Below are 19,276 nucleotides of genomic sequence, written 5' to 3'. Positions count from 1 at the left end.
CACGCATAACCCACCATACCGCGATTCCCTTTTAAATCCTTGAGCCAAATGACCTAAACCCTCTTTTTTCATGTACCTTGAGGGAATTTTAAAAGTCTAACATGAAAATAAATACATCAGTATGAAGCTTGTTGTTTGTTTCAAACAAATATGGTAAGCGGTGCAATGTAAGTCTCTTTTCAACCTGCTGCATGCAACAGGAAAGATGGATTCCTGCCTTCTTGTTATCAACACCACCAGGGCAGTTAATAAACACATCATTATAAATAGCTCTTTATCTACTAATGAACATGACTTTACAGTAAAAAATAACAAAAGTAATGCTGAAAAAACGCATTAATTTCACATATTTGATGAAGAACTGTAATTTGGCCGCGTGACTCTCCTTTCAATTTTATTCCTGACTCTGGCAGCAGGCACTGTGCCAGGACAGCTGTTTATATGATGGCACTGATTTTGGCTAGGTTATTTTATTATTGCATGTGAGTAGTGATGCCACAACCAGAATGTGATAAGAGATTTCATATTTTCAATTGTTTCTAGCAGAATTATATATATTATATATAAACACCGCTTTTAAAAACAAAAGACAACACAATCCTCAATGTGTTCTTTATTGTGGTAGTTATCCATTGATTGTCTGTGGGGTTTGCACATTTCGTAGCTATTTTTTACACCCGAAGTCGCACATCTCATTTAGCGACACCTACGTCATAGTTAAATATACCTCAGTCTTGTGAACATTTCAGGAAAGGTTATGTGCCGCAGAACGCTATTTCAAGCCGAAGCGTGATTACCGGCATGCTGATTCATGCCCACAACTTCCTGGTATTGAAGTGTACACTCTTACAACATGAGCACTGTCCTTATTTCTGCATTTATAGGTTTCCGGCAGAGTCCAGGCCGAGATTTGTCACTTGGGCGTTCCTAGTAGTCACATTGACTTCCACCACTTCCTGTGGTCCAGGGCTGGAATCAGTCAGGATCTCTACAGTTGCCACATCTTCATCTTGGAAAAAAACTAAATTCTGCTTAGCAAAGTTGAGACAAAAGTAAACAAAAAGACATATTGTAAAACATCTGTGAAATATTTTATGTATTTGTGCATAAACGACTCTGAATAAATTATTCAGGTTATTAAAACCATAAAACGGAGAGGCATAAATGGGAAAGAACGCTTATATTACGTTAAGCGATTGATAAACTTGCCTTCGACTTTACCACCATAGAATTAGCTCAGCCAATAAGAATTCTTACAAAGCTGGAATTACAAACTTATTATTGCCTACATTACAGAAAGATCAATCCACAATGGTGTAACCCTGTGTCCCTCAGAACCTGGGTATAGTTAAGCATATATGAACAATAGGTTCAGTTGGAGCGAAAAACAAATTTCTGTATAAACAATCCCTTTAGTCGTTGAATATATAATGTATATGAATCTCTTTTAAAATAAAACATGAAGGGCCAGAAGTACATAATTCCTGAATTGTGACTCGCAAATTGCGAGTCAGAGAGACTCGCAATTTGCGATTCGCAACTCAGTATGCAGGATGGTGTCCCTGACACCATCTGAGACTCGCAAGGGAGCTGCAAAGGCCTACCTCATTAATATTAATGAGGTTGGTCGCAATTTGTGACCCCCTTGAGCCTCGCAGCACTCACAGGGATGGTGGCCTGCTGGAGACAGCAGACCACTATGTCTGTGACTGCTTATAAATAAAGCAGTTTTTTTTTTTTTTTTTGTAATGCAGCCCGTTTTCCTTAAAGGAAAACGAGATGCATTACAAAACGAAAAAATGAAACGTTTCGTTTCATTTTTTCAGAGCAGGCAGTGGCTGCTCTGAAAAAATGTTTTCCATGCCATTCACAACGCAGAAGGGGTCTCCTGGGGACCCCTTCCCTTTTGCGAATGGGTTACCACCAGTGTGACACTGGTGGTAACTGCGATTGCTTTGCCACCACGTTCGCGGTCACAAAGCAATGCAGCATTGCGCTGCGACTCGCAATTAGGAAGGGGAACACCAGTTACCGACTCGCAAAACAGGGATTGGGCATCGCGATGTGCTTTTTGCACGTCGCAAACAGCGAAATTCGCTGTTTGCGAAGTGCAAAAAGTTTGCTACATCTGGCCCTAAATGACACAACACACATGAGTCTTGTTTCACATTTCTCTGATATATTCAAATATTTTGAATTGGAATCACATGAAATATTCTTAAAGGCTGCTTTTAAGTGTAAAGTGAAAAGTGCTTCTGCAGTGCATCAGGTGAGCTATTGATATTGTTTATAAAGCGCAACGAATGCCAAAGGGCGTCTTGGTGCTGGCATTTGCAAGGTGAGCGACAAATAAAGGATATCAGAAAACAAAAAAACAGTAAATTAGCTTAAGCCTAAAACTAATACTGCAGTGCAAAGAGCCAGAATTTCAGTTGTTTCCTCAAACAAGTCGGATTGGACTGATTTTTTCACTGAATGGGCAGTTTATTCCACAGTTTGCGTGTTAAAAAGACAAAACGTCTGCCGTCCTCTCCCCCCCAAAAAAGACGTTGTTACATTTGGGGGCAATCACAGATTTAGATACAGCAAATGAAGAGCTCTCCTAGGCATATACAAAGAGAATGACTTCCTCAGGTCCTCGGAGCCGGTAATATGCAGAGATTTATAGGCAATAGAGAGTTCCTTAAAAGCAACATGCTTTTTGATCGGCACGCAATGAACCTCCGATAGCTTGAGAGAAACCAATGAGCAGCTGCATTCTGTAATATTTGCAGTTTTTTCATAGGGCATTGTTGTATTCCCAAACAGAGGGCATTAGAATAATCCAACCTGGAAAGCACCAGTGTCGTGAACACTGATTCTTCCGATCAAAAGAAATAGAAGGAAGAATTTTCCTCAACATTCTTAAAATACAAAAACAACAAGAAGAGAACTTGCTGATCTGAACAGGGAATGCAAGATTAGTGTTAAAGATCACTTCCAAATTCCTAAATTTTGGAACACAAGGAGGAAGGGGGTCCAAATGTTGTGACCACCAAGAAAGGTCCCTAAAGAATACGTCCTTTCCAAAAAGGAGGCTATCGGTTTTATCCGAATGTAATTTTAGGAAGTTATGTCTCATCCAACAGGCAACTTCACTCATGCAAGTGTTGAAGCACTATTGAAACGTTCTGAAACATCCTCAACCTCACTGGAAGTCTACACCACAATGTGGGTGTCAGCAGCATAAGAAATCATCCAAAAGCCAAAAGAGCAGATCAGCTTGACTATAGGGAAAGGATACACATTGAGGCTCAGTGGTGACCCCTGAGAAACCCCACAGGGCAGTGAAAACAGATTAGAGGTGAACTGGCCCAGGGACAGAGACTGCTCCCTTTTGGTATGAAAAGAGCACAACAGATCTGACGTTGTTCATCCACTCCTTACCTCCTCTAAACAACCTATGAGGACAGAGTGACTCACCATATCAAAGGCTGCAGATGGGTCCAAAAGGATAACTGCAGCCCTCCCTCTGTTGTGCATAGTGGATCTAATCTCGTCAGTGGCTACTACCAAGGCTGATTCTTTTCTATGATTTTTTCAAACATTGTATTTGGCACCATCTAAGACTTCAGTTTGATCTAAATCATCTGAGAGAACAATATTAAGATACTATTTGAGAATTTGCGCTGGCATTTTTTTCCTCCTTAGGATTGAGATAGGTTTTTTTTAAACAAAGGGAGAACTGAGGACTTTTTCCAATTAGTTGGAAAATATCCAGACAGAATAATATAATTCAGAAGGGAAGTAAGAGGACCTTCCACTGATCCCCCATTTCAAGGAGGAGTTTAGGGGGACAGGAGTCGGAAGAGGCCTCTGACTTGGTGTCAAGTATATGTTTAAACACTCTCTATTCAGTGAACTGTAGAACGTTCAAAAACTTAAAATTCCTGGCATTTGGAATCTCAGTACCAGGGCCAGAGACATTAACATTACGACTAATATTGAATTCTCTGTAGACTGCCTCTACTTTGTTTTGAAAGAAGCTATCTAGCCCACCACAAAAGACTGACTAGGCATCAGGGTATTAGTTGAATTAAAACCACCAGAGAGAATTCTAACAGTCTTAAAATGTTATTTCGATGAGCTTTTAGATAAGTTAGTTTTCTCGAGTAAAATCAGGTCCTTGTACTCTCAAATTAGTTGTTTATAATTATATCTTTCAGCTTAGCTATAGCGTTCTATCCACTTTATCGCTTATCTACAACATTGTCTTGAAGCCCTTGAGTTTATTAGAAAACCATGGAGCTTTGGGCTGATTTCTGTGATTTTTGGCAAGTTTAAAAGGAGCCAATTTAATAACTGTCGAGTTAATCCCTGTCAGAATGATTGTCTATAGTTACATTGGGATCATTCGGGAGACGAGGCATAGTAACAGTTAGAATATCAGTAAGTTCAGTTTTGTTGATCTCATTGGAGGCCTGGTTTTTAATGGCCTGCGAATTGTTGTTAGCTGGTGGGTTTGTGACCAGGAGGTTTGAGCTAACAAAAATGTTGTGCAAAAAAGCAAGTCTAAGCTTCAGTATAGCTTCTCTTACTGGCACATCTGCACCTCTGCCTGGATCATATGGGCTCCGAGATCTTGCAGGCTCTGCCCCCTTGTTAACTGATTGATTCCCTGTGTTTGATGTTTGGTCTGATGCGCGAGAAAGGTTCTGCTGAAAATAACACACTCAAAGCATTAATATGCATAAAGGGATATTAAAATTGCTCAGATATTTAAAAACGCTCAAATGAAAAGTTAAAATAATAATGCAAAAAATCTGTGCAAAAAAACAAGTCTAAGATTCAGTATTGCTTCCCTGAGAAAAAGTGATTGACTATGCACAGATAAAAACAAGATCAAAAAATTGCTTCACAGAATAACTAGAACAGAGTGACTCAAAAAGTGGCTGTCTAATATTGTTAGACTTTTCATCCTTGGCGTGGTCTCCCTTTAACTTTTTGCCTCTGTTTCCCAGGTTGTTGATGTCTGCTGGACTCTGTTTTTGCTGTTTTTTTTTTTACTTTGGGCACTTTACCACTGCTAACCAGTGCTAAAGTGCAAGTGCTCCTATACAAAATGTGTATGTAACTGGTTCATCCATGATTGGTATATTTGATTTACTGGTAAGTCCTTAGTATAGGCACTAGAGGTGCCCAGGATCTGTAGATCAAATGCTACTAGTGGACCTGCAGCACTGGGTGTGCCACCCACATTGGTAGCCCTGTAATCATGTCTCAGATCTGCCACTGTAGTGTCTGTGTGTGCAGTTTAAACTGCCAATTCGGCTTGGCAAGTGTACCCACTTGCCAGGCCTCAACCTTCCCTTTTCTTACATGTAAGACACCCCTAAGGTAGGCCCTAGGTAGCCCCATGGGCAGGGTGTAGTGTATGTTTAAGGTAGGACATATACTAATGTGTTTTATATGTCCTGACAGTGAAATACTGCTAATTTTTTTTTTTTACTGTTGCAAGACCTATCCCTCTCATAGGTTAACATGGGGGCTGCCTTTAAATATGCTTAAAGTGTAGATTCCCTTTGGGAGAGGTTAGACATGGAGTTTGGGGTCTGTGAACTCACAATTTAAAAATACATCTTTTAGTAAAGTTGATTTTAAGATTGTGTGTTTGAAAATGCCACTTTTAGAAAGTGAGCATTTTCTTGCTTAACACATTTCTGTGACTCTGCCTGTTTGTGGATTTCCTGTCTGGGTCAGTTTGACATTTGGGCTGTTTGCACCTCTCACTAGACAGTGACACAAAGGGAGCTGGGGTGTAGCCTGCATATCCTGATGAGCCATCTGTGCTAGGAGGGAGGGGAGGAGTGGTCATTCACATTCGAAAGGGCTGTGCCTGCCCTCACACAATGCAGTCTCCAACCCCTTGGTGTGTGTCTGGGGCCTGGCCAGGACAAGGCAGGATTTCACAAACAAGAGAGACTTTTCTTTGAAGTAAGCCTACTTCAAAGGGCAAAATGGGTATAAGAAGGGCACCCAAAACCACAGACTTTAGATCATTTCTGGAAACCAAGAGGAACCTCTGCCTGAAGAGCTGAGGAAGAAGAGCGCCCTGCCTGTGACTGTGCTTTGTGGAGCTATCCTGAAGTTGCAGCTTCCGCCTGTTCAAGAGGACAAAGACTGGACTTTGTGTGGGTTCCTTCTTGTGAGGAACTCTCCAAGGGCTTGTAACAGAACTTGCCTGCTGTTGTTGAAGTCTCAGGAACAGCAAAGACTTCTCTCTGCCAGCCCCGGAGCCTCTGCTGAGACTCCTATACTGCCAAGTGGTTCCCATCCAGTTCCTGGGACCCTGAAAGGAGAATCTGGCATAACAAGAGTAAGAAATCCACATACCGACCACCGTGAGGGGAAAAGATCGACGCAACTCAGAGACGCGGCTGAAAAATCGATGCGCTGCCAGCTTCGCGGCTGTAAAATAAGCACTCTCCTGCAGCGTGACTGGAAGATCGATGCACTTGGCTAGAGAAAACGATGCACAGCATCACTGATGGAGGCGGGTGAGATTGCAACCCGTGCTGCCTGGTTTTCGGATCATCGTGCAGCAGGATTTCAGACGCAAACATCGCTGGGTGTGTAAAAATGACGCAAGGCCTGCCCGGACCCAAGAGTGCTGTTCGAATCGACGCATTGCTCTCCTGCAGAGAGAAGAAATGATGCATGCCAACCCGACTGAAGGAGAAATGGCACACGGTCTCGCTCGTGAGTGATATCAACGCATTGCAAGCCCCTTTTGACGCTCACTCGCCCGTGTGGGGTTATTTGTGACGCACCCAGGTACATTTCCACACTAACAGCGTTAGCATTGTGTTTACAATTACATGAAGACTCTTTTTGGATTTTAATTGATAACTTGACTTGTGTATTGTGGATTTTTTTGGTTATGGTCTTGTTTTATTTCAATAAATATTTTCTATTTTTCTAAACCTGTGTGGTGTCATTTTGTAGTGGTTTCATTAAGTTACTGTGTGTGTTGGTAAAAAATACTTTACACCTAGCACTCTTAAGTTAAGCCTGCCTGCTTGTGCCAAGCTACCAAAGAAGTTAGCGGGGGTTAGCTGAGGGTGATTCTCTTTTACCCTGACTAAAGTGAGGGTCCTTGTTTGTACAGTGGGTAACCTGACTGCCAACCAAAGACCCCATTACTATAAAATATAATCTGATTTATGAGTCCTAACTGTACATGGTAGAAAATTATATCTCCTCTGTTGTCCACTGGACTTTTTTAATCAGTACAAATTAACTCTGTAAATTATCAACGTTTTGACCCTTGTAAGACGTGGTTGCTACAGAACATCAATATGGGTCTTGATCATGACTAGGTGAAAGTAGACTGTGTGACGAAATACATATGTAAGTTAGACATCTAACGCTCGAAACTCTAAAATTTAAAATAAAGGACAAATAGATTCATGTGTGACCAGGGCCAGTTTTAGTGCTGGGGACGCCTGGTGTGACGGACCCCCACCCAATGACCACCTCACTTCCAACCTTTCCTTTAACAGTGCCCTCAAGTTTCCATAACCACTCTCTCTGATGCATTTAATTAGTTTTATACTAGTATACTCATACTAGTGTAACGTGTCAGAGCACTTCACATCACAAACATACTATACAAAGGCAAATCAATCATATGTGTATAAATCAGTGTTTAGGAAATGTTACATAACACAGAGGACTACAAGGTGTAGGAGTCACATGTCATCCTCCCGTTAGTGATCTGGAGAAGCACAAAGTCAGAATTTCAAAAGTACCACCATAGTTGGGGGGTTGTCTTTACTAATAAGAATTTAATTCTACCCAGATGAACCAGCCACCCTTAACTCCTTCATTCTTCCAAACAAATGCCATACTTGACTTCCTGTTACCTAACCACCAATACACAAACCCTGCTTCATGTAACCCCAAACCTCCAATCGTAGCCCAAAACTGGTGACCAGTCATCCACTACCACCTCTCCAAAAAGATCATATGAGACCCTTTTCATCCCATTCCTTGAAAAATAGCCTACATTTTGCTGTTCTACAAACTCCCACCTCCAAAAGAGGCCTATATACTGTATGTTCTGGCATGCCTAAACCGGACCCCATGCTTGCCATCCTGCAAACAGCACACCCTCCACCTTCAAAACTGACATTCTCATAAATGTCAGCCTGTTATGACCATCTGATTATGTATGCTCCCATGGCTGGCTTTCTTTCATCTCACTCTAAAACACACCCACATACATTGCAGCCTTCCACCGTGAAAAAAGACCTCCAACACAACTGAAGTTCTGCCACAAAACCCAACTATAGACCCCATGCCTGGCATCCTACTAACTTAAAACACCCCATCTCATTACTTCCACCACTAGCTCAACAGTACAGACTCCATCTACCTGTCAAACTCCTTTTTCTCTACAGACATATATGCAAAGGGAGATGCACAAACTTCTGTAGTACCTCCTTCGCTCCATAAGAACACCTCTGTTGGAATGCCTGCCAAAGCTGACACAGACATGCTGAGGGAGTTACAACTGAAAGAGAGTTAAAAGAGTTTAGGGGGTCATTCTGACCCTGGCGGTCATCGACCGCCAGGGCCAACGACCGCGGAAGCACCGCCAACAGGCTGGCGGTGCTTCCTGGGCCATTCTGACCGCGGCGGTAAAGCCGCAGTCAGAAAAGGGCACGCCGGGAAACCGCCGGTTTACCCCTGGCCCAAGGAATCCTCCATGGGGATTCCGACCCCCTTCCCGCCACCCTGTTCCTGGCGGTTTTTACCGCCAGGAACAGGATGGCGGGAACGGGTGTCGTGGGGCCCCTGGGGGGCCCTGCACTGCCCATGCCACTGGCAAGGGCAGTGCAGGGGCCCCCTAACAGGGCCCCATAAAGATTTTCAGTGTCTTCAAAGCAGACACTGAAAATCGCGACGGGTGCCACTGCACCCGTCGCACCCTTACAACTCCGCCGGCTCCATTCGGAGCCGGCTTCATTGTTGAAGGGGGTTTCCGCTGGGCCGGCGGGCGGCCTTCTGGCGGTCGCCCGCCGGCCCAGCGGGAAAGCCAGAATGGCCGCCGCGGTCTTTTGACCGCGGTGCGGTCATTCGGCGGTTCCCTCCAGGCGGGTGGCTCCCGCCGCCCGCCGGGGTCAGAATGACCCCCTTAATCTTTTTACCACAGCAGTGTTTTCGGCATGGATTTGTTTTATTTTCTCAGATGTACTTTGCAAAGCAGCTGGCAGTGGCTGAAGAGGAAATATCACCACTTGTAATTGGCAGCAGGGTGGTGGATATTGGTACGATAGTGGAGGGGATTTACTGCCTCTCTCCATCAGTGTTGCAATAAATGCTTTTATGCTTTACTGTTATGCTACTTTCCAGAGGTCCAATATGCTTTTCACTTTTATAATTGGGCTTTTCTGCAAAACATTTTTGCCTTGCTTACTTAAGGCTGGGCCATTGAAATAAAGCCATCAGACCACCCACTCCATTCAGAACTGAGGGAATTATGTTTTTTTTTTGCCAGTCACCCTTCAACTCCAGTAAAAACCTGTAGTCAAGGACAGAAACAAAATAATGACTCCTACATCCAGAGGAAAACTCCCTGAGTTCATTTCTGAAAAACACAATTTATGGTCGATAGTTGTCAGAACCAATATTGGGCTTCTCAAAACTTTTTGTAGCTTCAAAGAAACTACTGTGATGGCAGTCCTCTAAACATATAGAGTTCTCTGATGGGCTGGTGGAGATCTTTAAATTTTGGGGGGCTCTTGTATGTGAGGGTGATGGATATAATGTTCTCCGCCACCCTTTCAAGTTGTAATTCTGCCCCTTACTTCCTTATTCTTCTTCCATTCAAGTTAATCTTTAAAACATATCACAAGAGGCTAAAATATTATTTTTCATTCAAAGTGTAAATTATTTAATAAGATCTTGAAAGCTTTAAACAAAATAAAATCGGGTTAAGTTACATAAGGACTCTCATTATGCCATTATCCTCATGTGATAGGAAGTTTATCAATGTAATTGTGGTGCTTTTAGTATTTTTATGACAACTGCATAAAGAGTTAGGGAAATTTATGTCACGTTTATTGTTAGCAGAATATTGTGGCCTAATTGTCGTTTAACAAACATTTAGCATCCTAAGAATCATTTTATGAAAATATTACCCCTTTACAGTTAATAATACAAACTTATTGTAAGCGGTATTTGGGCCAGTAAATTTATGTCAGACAATATTTTTGTTACGGATTTTTTACCTACAAGCACCTGTCACATGTTTTATAGTTTTCATTGCTAGTCGTTAGAGTAGATTACACTCACCGTTTATACTATTGGGACTTTAGACTATTATTTTAGTTGGAACCACACATTCAGAAAGGCAAAAAGGCAAGATATTGAGGTTATGTTATTTTCTGTTCACTCTTTTTTCTCTTTTTCATTTGGCCTCACTCTAAAAACAGAATACATCAGTTGCTCCTTGTCATACACCTGGATGCTGTCTTAGCCTCAGAACTCCATTAAGAACAAGGGGCAGGACTCTCAGGGTCTGATTCACAAAGGTAAAGTTAGTCTTTTGGTCTAAGTTTAGTCTAAAAGTCCAACTTTATGAATTTTTGGTATTCTGAAAGGTATGATACGAGTTGTATTTATATGTTCACCCTTGAGGTGTAATCTCCGAACTCGGGCAGATTCTAACTTTACCTTTTTGAATCAGGCCCTCAAAGTTCTGGATCGCAGCTCATGGAAAACTTTGAACCCATATCTGAGAGACCAACTTATTCTGCCTTCCTGTAAGAAAGACCAGCCAAAACGATTTTTCCAGCAACATTTTCCCTCAACTCAAGGCAGTGGTAAAAGTATAGACACCCTACCTTGAAAGAAGGGACTGAGTGCCATTTATAGCCATGTATAGGCCCCAGTATAAATGTCATTTGGAGACCCACATTACAGACCTACTGGTGGACTACCTGCACTTAAATCTGCTTGGACAAAAGCTGTCTTCTTAGCATGTGCCTGTAACGTGGGTGATGGGCCTTTAACATCTGGTACAGCCCATGGCAGTGGGCTATTAGACTATATTTAAACGTTTTAACTTCAGATTCCAAATTGCAATTACAATTACATTTTTACCAACAACTGTAGCAGTATATTTTCCATTTTCAGTCATCTCATCATGCCATGTATCCAGTCAATCATAATGTAACTTACTTTATTTATACTAAGGTCGTATCTGAAGGGAACACGCCTACCTGACCATGAGTTTCTTTTGAAACAAACCATTGTTTGAGTTTAGCTGAAGGATCAGGAACAGGTGGGAAGATTACCTTCAGTCCACCGTATCTACAGAAGAGACACAAATAGGAGTTTATGATTTTAACGTACTTGCAATAAAACCATGAAACAAAGTGGTGAAAATAATGGTTCAATTTCATAACTTAATATTTAAACAAAACCATTGTTGACAGGAATAACATTCAATTGTTTTTTCTGCATGAAAATAGTGATGATCTTTTGCATTTCCTCTACTCCCAGTTGGCCGATATTCGGTTGAAAGATTGAGGGATGAACAGGCACCCATTAGAAGAGGTGACAGGACACTTCAAACTACTTCAGTTGGAATACTCATTTAATTGGAGACAGCTCTGTGCTGTTCAGTGCCAGACTGGTTCTCCTGGGATAGGGATTATTTGCCCATCCACCTGTCACAGCGCAAGCACTACAATGAGATCATGGAATATTTGCAGCAATCCAGCAGTAATAGTATGGCAAAGACACCACTTGTGATAACTGAAAATTAAGGAAAAGTTTAGACATCCAGGAGAAGTGAGCTTCTGTGGGTTCACTGACAGCTCAGGAGAGCTGACATGTGGGTATTTGATCTGTGATATGCGCTTGGGCTGGAGATAAAGAGAGTATGATGGTCACTTGGTGGTGGGAATATTTCATTGTGATAGCTGACAATACCTGCACCACACCATCTGTTAGGGGACTGTATAAAGTTGTTGATGGAAATTGCACAATTTTAGATGGCTGGTGCTCTTTCAAAACTTACATAGATACTTAAACTTGTCACCAGCTGCCACCTCCAAAATGAACTTTATTAAGCATAGCATAGGGTACACAGCTGGGAAATCCCCTGACTGATGTTTACGCAAAATTTGGAGTTTAAAATATTGGGAGACAAAAATGTAATTTCGTGACACACAAATATCATGGTATACAAATATCATTGGCAAGAAGATTGTCTTTTGAGGTAGGTCATATTGTTTGAAAGAATATCCATGTTTGTAATATCGTTTACAGATAAAATAGGAGTTAATAATATTGTTTTGTATTGATTTTTATGTGTTTTAGTTGTTGGATTATTTCTATGTGTTACTATTGTTTAGATGAATGTTATTTGTTTAAAATGCAGCCTGCAATTTTGAGTGATTAAATTTTTTTATTTAATTATTAATAGTAATTCTTTATAGTGGGTTGTTGGGTTTGTAGGAGGATAGGGTGGGATATTAATTAGGTAATTTTTAATTATGAAATATGTATTATATTTTATTGTATTATATCAGTGATACTCATTATGCAAAATATGTAATAATGATTTATGTTCATTATATGTTAGTTGCGGGCTGTTAGGTTTGTAAGGTAGAGTTGAGTAGTCAATTAAGTAATAAGTATTTAGTAATTACATATTATGTGTAAATTAATCATTTAATTTATTTTAAATTATGTTAATTATGGGATACTGATTTATTTCACTTATATTTTAGTCGCGGGAAGCTAGGTCTGATGCATTATAGGGTGGGAAGATAATTGAGGTATAATTAATTAACTATTAATTACTATTTGTAAATTAAATATGTAATTGAGTTTTAAATATGTAAATTGTAAAATCATTATTTATTTTAATTATATTTTAGTTGCAGGATGCTGGGTTTATAGGGGTTTAGGGTAGAAAGGTAATTAAGTATTTATTAATGAACAATTACTTCTTAATTGTAAATTAATTATCTAATTTATTTTTAAAATATGTAAATTATGGAATACTTATTTTGTAGTTATATTTTACATGCAAGCTGCTAAATTTGTGGGAATGTAGGGTTGGAACTTATTTAATTAATTATTGAATAATAATTACTTATGAATTGATAATTAATCATTTAATTAAAAACTAAGGCCCTCATTATGACATTGGCGGTAAATGCTGCTTATCACCACGCTCACGGCAGCCAACATACTGCTGATGGTGGTGGTTATCCGTTCGCCATATTATGACACACACACCAAACTGGCAGAATACAGCCACATACACAAATCCGCCAGCCCAAAGGTCAGTGGTAAACTGTCAGTAACAAAACCCATACCGTTATGCCAACAAAACAACGCCAACCACATCATGACCCGCGAATCACCGCAGCGGACATTCAACGGCGGTAAACCATTGGCGGTAAACACCAACGCACTCAGAATGGACACCCAAATACTACACTACACAACATTGGTCAATTAAAAAAACACACATCTGACACCCATACACACACCACACCCACCCACTCACACTACAATAAAACACACACCCACATTACCCACAACCCCTTATGAATACAGGTCATTGCCACCAGACAGACATCAAGACCACTGCGACAACTACACACACACATACATACATCCCTCACACACTGCACTACACACACCCAATCACACTACCCAACATCCACACACTTACACACACCACACAACACCCATGGCCCCACAAAGGCACCCCCATTTCACAGATGAGGAGTTGCGGGTCATGGTGGAGGACATAGTCAGGGTAGAGCCACAGCTGGAGCTATGGCAGAGAATCGTGGACAGGGTGAACGCTGTGGGACAGCATCCAAGAACAAGGGACAACATCAGGAAGAGGTGGAACGACCTAACAGGGGAGGTACGTTCCGTGGCAGCAAGGCACCAGCCCCCATACAGAGGACTGGCGGTGCTTGGACACTGGTAAGTCAACATTTACCACTGATCAACCCCCATACCTGCATGCCATCTCACACCCTCACCCTCACTCCCATCACTCCATTCCATCCCACACACTGCACCAACGCAGATGACTCACCCCAATGCCAAGCCCCAGCCCACTTCCAGTCCACCACATAGCCTCCCCCATCAGTATACAATACCACATCACCCACCCAGTGTACCCACACCTCTGTCTACAGGAACACGTCAATCAGCAGTTTGCCCAACTGTACAGGGACCCAAGTCCACACCTCACCCCCAAGACAATCAGGGACCTGGGGCCAGTGGGCACACTGTTCTGGGGACAGGGGCACAGGGCAACAGGGACACTGGAAGGACCGCTGTGTGCCAAGGGGAGGACAGGCCCAGGAAACTGACTCTCCATGAGGCACTCACTAATGTCCTGGGGGCTTACCAACAATCCTAATACACGATGGGCCAGATCCTGAACAACATGCAGGAGAGCAAGGGGCTGCAGGAGGAACACCATCAGGAGATCAGGGAGGGCTTGCAGGCCCTCAACACCACCATGACCTCCGTAGCAGGGGTGCTGGCAGACATGGCCAACATCATGAGGGAATGGACAGCACACCAGCGGGCCCCTACCACTAGCAAGTCTATTGACCAGCCCACCACATCCATTACAGCTAGTGGACAGGAGGCCCCGCCACAGGACCCACACGCCACCAGCACCCACCCTGCAGAAGGTGAACCACCCTGCAAGCATTCCCTGCGACCCAGACAGAAGTCAGAGACACTTACCAAGACCACCACTAGCAAATGAGACTCTCTTGATTGTCCCCCTTGTGTCCTATCCTGTCACCTTGTTGACTTTGAACTGCCTTTGCTCCCCTTCCTGTGGCCCCTTGGACACTGGACCTTGCTACAAACAGACTGTAACAATACGCTGGACTTTCCTCCACCATCACCCCATTCCATTGCACTTTTCAGTCACTTATTTGCACTACAGTAAACACCCTGGAACACAGTTTGAGTGACACTGTATTATGTGTTGAAAATGTGCATTTGTGGGAACGGTCACACCTAGTGCAAATGATCTGAACACTGTGATAGCATACAAATAATGACCTGTAACTGTCTGTAGTGATCACATCAGGACAATGTTATCATATCACCAACATCTGGAAAATGAGCAGCCATAGGTGACAGTAAGTTGAGATGCAAAGTAAGTGAATGCCATCATGCTACAGCCACACAGAAAACATCAATAGTCAGAGTAATTGTCAGTTCCACTGTCTCATCTGTGTGTCATTGGAAGTATTGGCGTATAACTGATGTTCTGTTTTCCTCATCCTCATCATCTGCCTCCTCATCCTCATTGTCCTCAGGGTCCACTGCTGCCACAGGTGTAGCCCCAGTCTCCTTCTCCTGCAGAAAAGGCACATGTCGTCTGAGGGCCAGGTTGTGCAACATGCAGCATGCCACTACTATCTGGCAGACCTTTCCGGGTGAGTAGCACAGGGATCCACCTGTCAGAGGGAGGCACCTGAACCTGGCCTTCAGGAGCCCGAAGGTCCTCTCAATTATTCTTCTGGTTCGCCCATGTGCCTCATTATAACGGTCCTCAGCCCCTGTCCTGGCATTCCTCACAGGGGTCAGGAGCCATGATAGGTTGGGTAGCCAGAGTCACCTGCAAGTATTGAGGGGCAACATTTAGCCTTACACAATGCTATGGGGATAACACCTGAAGGCATACACTGACATACAGTGGGTGGTGACTCTGGCTCCCCTATGAGCCACACCCTGTGCCTCTGTAGTTGGGCCATCACATTTAGGATGCTGCTATTCCTCAGGACAAAGCTGTCATGCACCAACCCAGGATACTTGGCAGTGATGTGGGAGATGTACTGGTCCACCAGGCACACTATTTGCACATTCAGTGAGTGGAAACTCTTACGATTCCTGAACACCTGTTCATTCTGATGGGGGGCAAATGCTATATGTGGACGGGTCAATCGCCCCTTTAATATTGGGGATATGCCCCATTGCATAGAATCCTACCTTCACAGTGGGCAAATCTTCCTTCTGGGGGAAAGCAATGTAGATGCACATGTGTTTCACCAGGGCAGCACGATTGAAAACATTGGCTGTGACATTCCTGCTGCCAAGCCCACTGTCACGTGGAAAGAACCAGTTACAAGGAATTGGAGTACTGATAGCACTTGCACAAGAGGGGGGATCCCAGTGGGATGATGGATAGCTGATATCAGGTCAAGCTCCAATTGGGCACACAGCTCTGTGATTGTGGCCCTGTCCAGTCTAATGTGCCTGTCTTCCAGTTTAGCCAAGTCCACAAGGGGTCTGTACATGGGGGTTTGTCTTCTCCTTCCATTCGTCCACAGCAGTAGGTATCTAAGGGATACAAGAGTGAATAGGCTGTCACAATTTGAACAATGGAACCCCCTGTCAGTGAACATAGTGCATTTATGTGATGGGACAGTGGGAATGGCAAGGTATGTGCAAATCTAGGCAGTGACGCAGTTAAGTTTAATCTGATTGTTGTCCACCACCATGAAATGGCGACCTCCTGTCCTGTATTGATGTAAGGTAACTCCGCCGACGTTGGGCATCATGGAGGAAGGCGGTCTTACACCTCCGTGCAATTTCTCATTGGATAATATGGGGCTCTGTGGAGCACAGTGGCCAATGGGGATCAGCGCCGGTGGTGATGGTGTACACCGCCCCAGACATGACCGCCATTTTCTATCCGATTCCTCACTTATTTCCTGACCTTCAACAGGAGAACACCGATACTGCGTGTGCTGCTTTGACCTGTATCTGGAACCTTCCATGGCCCGTGTGACCGGGAAAAGGACTCCTGCCTTAACTGCGGAGGAGTTGGAGCGATTGGTGGATGGGGTCCTACCCCAGTATGGACCGCTGTATGCGCCTCCAGACCAACAAGTGAGAACACCTTGGGCATGATGCATGTGGGAAGGATGCATGGAGATGTGTGTGCAAGAATTGTGTCATCGGGGGGATGTCTTGTGGTGGTGTACATGGTGCGCGCCCGGCAATGTGTGTGCCAATGGTGATAGAAATGGGATTGGTGGGCTTTATGTGTGACAGGCTGGATTGTATATGTTACGGTGTCCTCCCGTCTGTATCACCTCTGCAGGTCAGCACCCATCAAAAGAAGGGATTATGGCGTGCCATCACCAAGGACGTGCAGACCCTGGGAGTCTATGGCAGGTCGGAAACAGTAGGAGGACTGGAGACACTGGGCACAAGAGACCGCAGAGGCCCAGCTGAAGATGGCCTCCCGAAGAGGAAGGGGTGCATGTTGGAAGCTGACCCCCCTGATGGCCCGCACACTGTTGGTGGCCTACCCAGAGCTGGATGGGCGCTTGAGGGCATCATGGCAGCCACAAGTGGGTGAGTACGCTTGCTGTTACAACAATAATTTGTAGGTGGCATGGGATCCGGGTGGTGGGTGTCAGTTAGTGGGTGCCCCTTTATGCCAAGCCAGATATTGCAGCGTGATCCAGCTTAAGGGTAATGGTTGAAAGGGAAAACAAGGTAACCTAGCTAGGTTGCATTCCATGTCAGACAGGGCTTAGTGGGTCCCAGGCGGGGTGCAGTTCGTGGTGGTTGGCGCTCATCTTGCTGTGGCATCTAGCCAATTGTTTGGCAGTGCAATCCATAGTGCTCAATCCTGATCCCTGTGTGTGACGATACTGTGTATACCTTCTGTGGTGTTGGTGCAGTAATTGACCTGGTGCTCCCTTTTTCTCTCCCCCCCTTTTTTCCTTCTGTCATCCTGTCCATGTGTGCATTAGCATCATCTGGTGAAGGAGCATGGGCACTGGCGACAGAGGGAGCTGCATGCCACAGGACCTAGGAGGCAGAGTCCACCGACGTCGAAGGAACCAGTGGGAGTGAGGGCGAGAGGGAGCACCATGGCGGAGAAGGGAGGTGACAACACAGACTCAGATACCTCCTCTGATGAAAGCTACCTGGTGGTGGAAGACACCTCTGTGACCACCCCAGCTGCAGTTACAGCCGCCACCCTGTACCAGCACTGCCCTCCCAGTAGCCCCTCATCGAGTTACCTGTGCCCGCTCACCCAGGAGGGTGGGCATCTCCTTCACCCCAGGCACCTCAGTTCTGCCCCAGTGAGCCCTGCTGCCCTGAGTGAGGAGGCTTTTGACCTCCTGAGATCCATCTCTGTAGGGCAGTCAACCATTGTGAATGCCATCCAGGGGCTGGCATACCAGATGCAGCAATGCAATGCATTCCCGGAGGGCATCCATGGTGGATTGGCGGCCCAACATCTCCTCTCTGATGGTAGCCATTGTCGCTGTTCCTATCGTTCCCCCTCCAACTACCACTTCACAGTCCCAGTCTCCTGAACCCCAACCCATCCTATGCACACATACAGACGAGCATGCACACAAGACACAAGAGTGGCACAGTCAAACACAGGCACCACGCTTCAGCCCACAAGCACTCACACAAACACCAGAGAGTTGCATATACAACCACATCCACTGCCTCTACTGTTTCCCCCTCCTCCTCCACCTCCCTCACAGTCACGTCCACCCTCACACCTGCTTGCATTTCATTGACTTCCACCACCAGCATCACCACACCTAGCAGCACAAATAACTCACTAGCAGACACCTCCACAACATCCATCCACCAGTCCCCTGTAGGATGCTGGACTGCTTTGTAGTGGGTACCTAAGGTATTTACACCTCATACCAGGTCCAGTTATCCCTTATTAGTGAAATGTAGGCAGTGTTCTAGCAGCTTAGGCTGTCTAGAGGTAGCTGTAGTAGAGCAGCTTAGGCTGTACTAGGAGACATGCAAAGTTCCTGCAATACCACTATAGGCACACTGCACTTATACACAATAAAAGATAATACTCAGTATTACCAAAATAAAGGTACTTTATTTTAGTCGCTCAAAGCCATAAATAACCTAAAGGCAACACTCCTTCTGGAGGTAAGTATTATACACAATACATACACTATTAACCAACATCAGGTAAGTAAACAGTCATAGAATAGTGCAACCAGTAGAAAATACAATAGATTGCAATGGGCATAGGGTCAACACAAACCATATACTAAAAAAGTGGAATGCGAATGTCAAATTCCCCCCTAGGCAAGTTTAGTGTGTAGAGGGGCGCTGGGAGCGTAGGAAAACACTAAAGGTAAGTAAATTACCCCAACCCAGAGCCCAGGAAAACAGGAGTAAAGTACAGCAAGTTTCCTCAGGACACACTACA

General features: G+C 44.0%; 1 protein-coding gene across 4 annotated transcripts in view; it reads right to left on the bottom strand.

Annotated features, from left to right (window-relative positions):
• Window positions 1-605: 605 nt before the first annotated feature.
• The window catches only part of LOC138250365 (interleukin-5 receptor subunit alpha-like), a 318,270-nt gene continuing 299,599 nt past the window's right edge, over window positions 606-19,276 (bottom strand). For 3 of the 4 annotated variants that reach the window (XM_069205163.1, XM_069205164.1, XM_069205162.1), the window contains 2 exons: window positions 11,268-11,358; window positions 606-1,028 (listed from right to left, as the gene is read on the bottom strand). In XM_069205163.1, the coding sequence (XP_069061264.1) occupies window positions 879-1,028; window positions 11,268-11,358 (241 nt within the window). In that variant the 3' untranslated portion in view covers window positions 606-878. Of the gene's footprint in view, window positions 1,029-11,267; window positions 11,359-19,276 lie in introns of those variants that run through there. The other variant, XM_069205165.1, reaches the window with a different exon arrangement.

This window comes from Pleurodeles waltl, chromosome 8 (genome assembly GCF_031143425.1).
Source record: "Pleurodeles waltl isolate 20211129_DDA chromosome 8, aPleWal1.hap1.20221129, whole genome shotgun sequence".
In the NCBI taxonomy this organism is placed as follows: domain Eukaryota; kingdom Metazoa; phylum Chordata; class Amphibia; order Caudata; family Salamandridae; genus Pleurodeles; species Pleurodeles waltl.
Note: the sequence above shows the minus strand (reverse complement) of the source record. Positions and strands in the feature narration are given on the sequence as shown.